The sequence below is a fragment of the Calidris pugnax genome, unplaced genomic scaffold (assembly GCF_001431845.1).
Source record: "Calidris pugnax isolate Ruff unplaced genomic scaffold, ASM143184v1 scaffold273, whole genome shotgun sequence".
NCBI classification, from domain to species: Eukaryota; Metazoa; Chordata; class Aves; order Charadriiformes; family Scolopacidae; genus Calidris; species Calidris pugnax.
The window spans coordinates 11,268,160-11,270,282 of NW_015094508.1; the positions used below are offsets into that span (position 1 = coordinate 11,268,160).

A 2,123-nucleotide genomic window follows, 5' to 3' on the forward strand; every position below is an offset into this window, starting at 1 on the left:
CCCCCCCCCCCCGGTGCCGGTGCCGCAGGTGACGGCGGAAGCTCGCTGCAAGCTGGTGAGCTGGCTCATCCCCGTCCACCGGCACTTCGGGCTCTCCTTCGAGGCGCTCTGCCTGGCCGTCAACACCCTCGACCGCTTCCTCGCCACCACCCCTGTGGCCGCCGACTGCTTCCAGCTCCTGGGGGTGACGGCGCTGCTCATCGCCTGCAAGCAGGTAGGGGCGGACACCGGCTGCCCCCCCGCCCTCCTCGGCCACCCCGAGGGGCTTCGGCAACAGCTCTGCCCCGAGCCGGGCCGGGCTCCGCAGCCTTCCCCCTCCCCTTCTCCGCGCTGCTCCCCGGGCTGCAGCATCCCTCCCTCTGTCCCCACTCCTGGCTGCAGCATCCCCTCCTCTGTCCCCCCCGGGCTGCAGCATCCCCTCCCCTGTCCCCTCTCCCCCGGCTGCAGCATCCCCTCCTCTGTCGTTCCCCCCCCGGCAGGTGGAGGTGCACCCCCCCAGCGTGAAGGAGCTCCTCGCCCTCTGCTGCGGCGCCTTCAGCCGCCAGCAGCTCCGCAACCTGGAGTGCATCGTCCTGCACCGCCTGGGCTTCGAGCTGGCCGCCCCCACCGTCAGCTTCTTCCTGGAGCACTTCAGCCGGGTGCGGCTGCTGGCGGGGGGCGCGGACGCGGGGGAGGCGGCCTCTGTCCCCCTCTCCCTCGGCTTCAGCATCCCCTCCTCTGTCCCCCTCCCGGCTGCAGCATCCCCTCCTCTGTCCCCCCCGGGCTGCAGCATCCCCTCCCCTGTCCCCTCTCCCCCGGCTGCAGCATCCCCTCCTCTGTCGTTCCCCCCCCGGCAGGTGGAGGTGCACCCCCCCAGCGTGAAGGAGCTCCTCGCCCTCTGCTGCGGCGCCTTCAGCCGCCAGCAGCTCCGCAACCTGGAGTGCATCGTCCTGCACCGCCTGGGCTTCGAGCTGGCCGCCCCCACCGTCAGCTTCTTCCTGGAGCACTTCAGCCGGGTGCGGCTGCTGGCGGGGGGCGCGGACGCGGGGGAGGCGGCGGCTGCCCGCAGCCTGGCCGGGGGGGTGGCCGAGCTCAGCCTGGCCGACTACGCTTTCACCAGGTACACCCCTTCCCTGCTGGCCGCCGGCAGCCTGGGGCTGGCGGACCGGCTGTTGGGCCACCGCAAGCCCCTGGACCTGCGGATCAGCGGCTACCCGGAGGGGCTGCTGCGGGACTGCATGGACCAGCTGCAGCTCCTGGTGTCCCTGAACGGACAGTCCCTGCCGCTCCTCCTGCCCCCCGAGGTGGTGGAGAAGTGCCCCTGGCTGCGGGGAGCTGGGGCCACCGAGGCCTCGGCCCTGGGCTGAGACAGCTCTTGGTGCTGCCCGCAGCCCACCCAGAGCCCCATCCAACAAGCCTTAGTGTTACTTCTGTAAAGGTTCAACAGATCACATTTTGAACATGAGGCTACCGTATGTCCGTTGCACTGTCCCTTTCCTGCTTTGTTTTGGTTTTTGTTTTGTTTTTAAATCCATCATGTACATAATATACAGAATCTCAAGTACTGTATTATTTATTGGGAGGATGGTCCATAAGGATGACGGCGGAAAAGACCAAATAAACATTGAATAAACTCTTTCACTGAATTTCACTGAATTTCACTGAATTTTAGAGTTGGAAGGGACCATAGAGATCATCTAGTCCAACTCCCCTGCTAAAGCAGGATTGCCCAGAGCTTGTCAGAGCCTGTTACTCAGGACTGCATCCAGGCGGGGCTTGAAAATCTCCAGAGAAGGGGACTCCACAACCTCCCTGGGCAGCCTGTTCCAGGGCTCTGTCACCCTCACCATGAAGAAGTTTCTCCTCTTTTCTACCTGTCACCTGCACTGGTTTATTTGCTGGCGGTGCTGTGGGTGTGCACAGACGGGGGAAGAAACACACCAGCACAGAACGAGTTCACCCCAACAGCTACTCCTGCCCCCCTGAAATTATTGTGCCCGATGGTGTCATTCCCCATTTCAAACTGACAAGCGGTGGCTTGGTCATAGCACGGGGAAAAAAAAAAAAAATTATTTGATTTATAAATTTAGATGCACTGACCGAAGTGCAGGGAAGCAAAACCTTAAATAGTAAAGCATCTGGTT

At 63.2% G+C, this 2,123-nt stretch overlaps 1 protein-coding gene across 1 annotated transcript in view; it reads left to right on the plus strand.

Moving 5' to 3' along the window:
• The window catches only part of CCNO (cyclin O), a 2,442-nt gene extending 889 nt beyond the window's left edge, over positions 1–1,553 (plus strand). The window contains exons 2-3 of the mRNA XM_014964852.1: positions 29–214; positions 837–1,553. Coding sequence (XP_014820338.1) covers positions 29–214; positions 837–1,346 — 696 coding nt within the window. The 3' untranslated portion in view covers positions 1,347–1,553. The remainder of the gene's footprint in view (positions 1–28; positions 215–836) is intronic.
• The last annotated feature ends 570 nt before the right edge of the window (positions 1,554–2,123 follow it).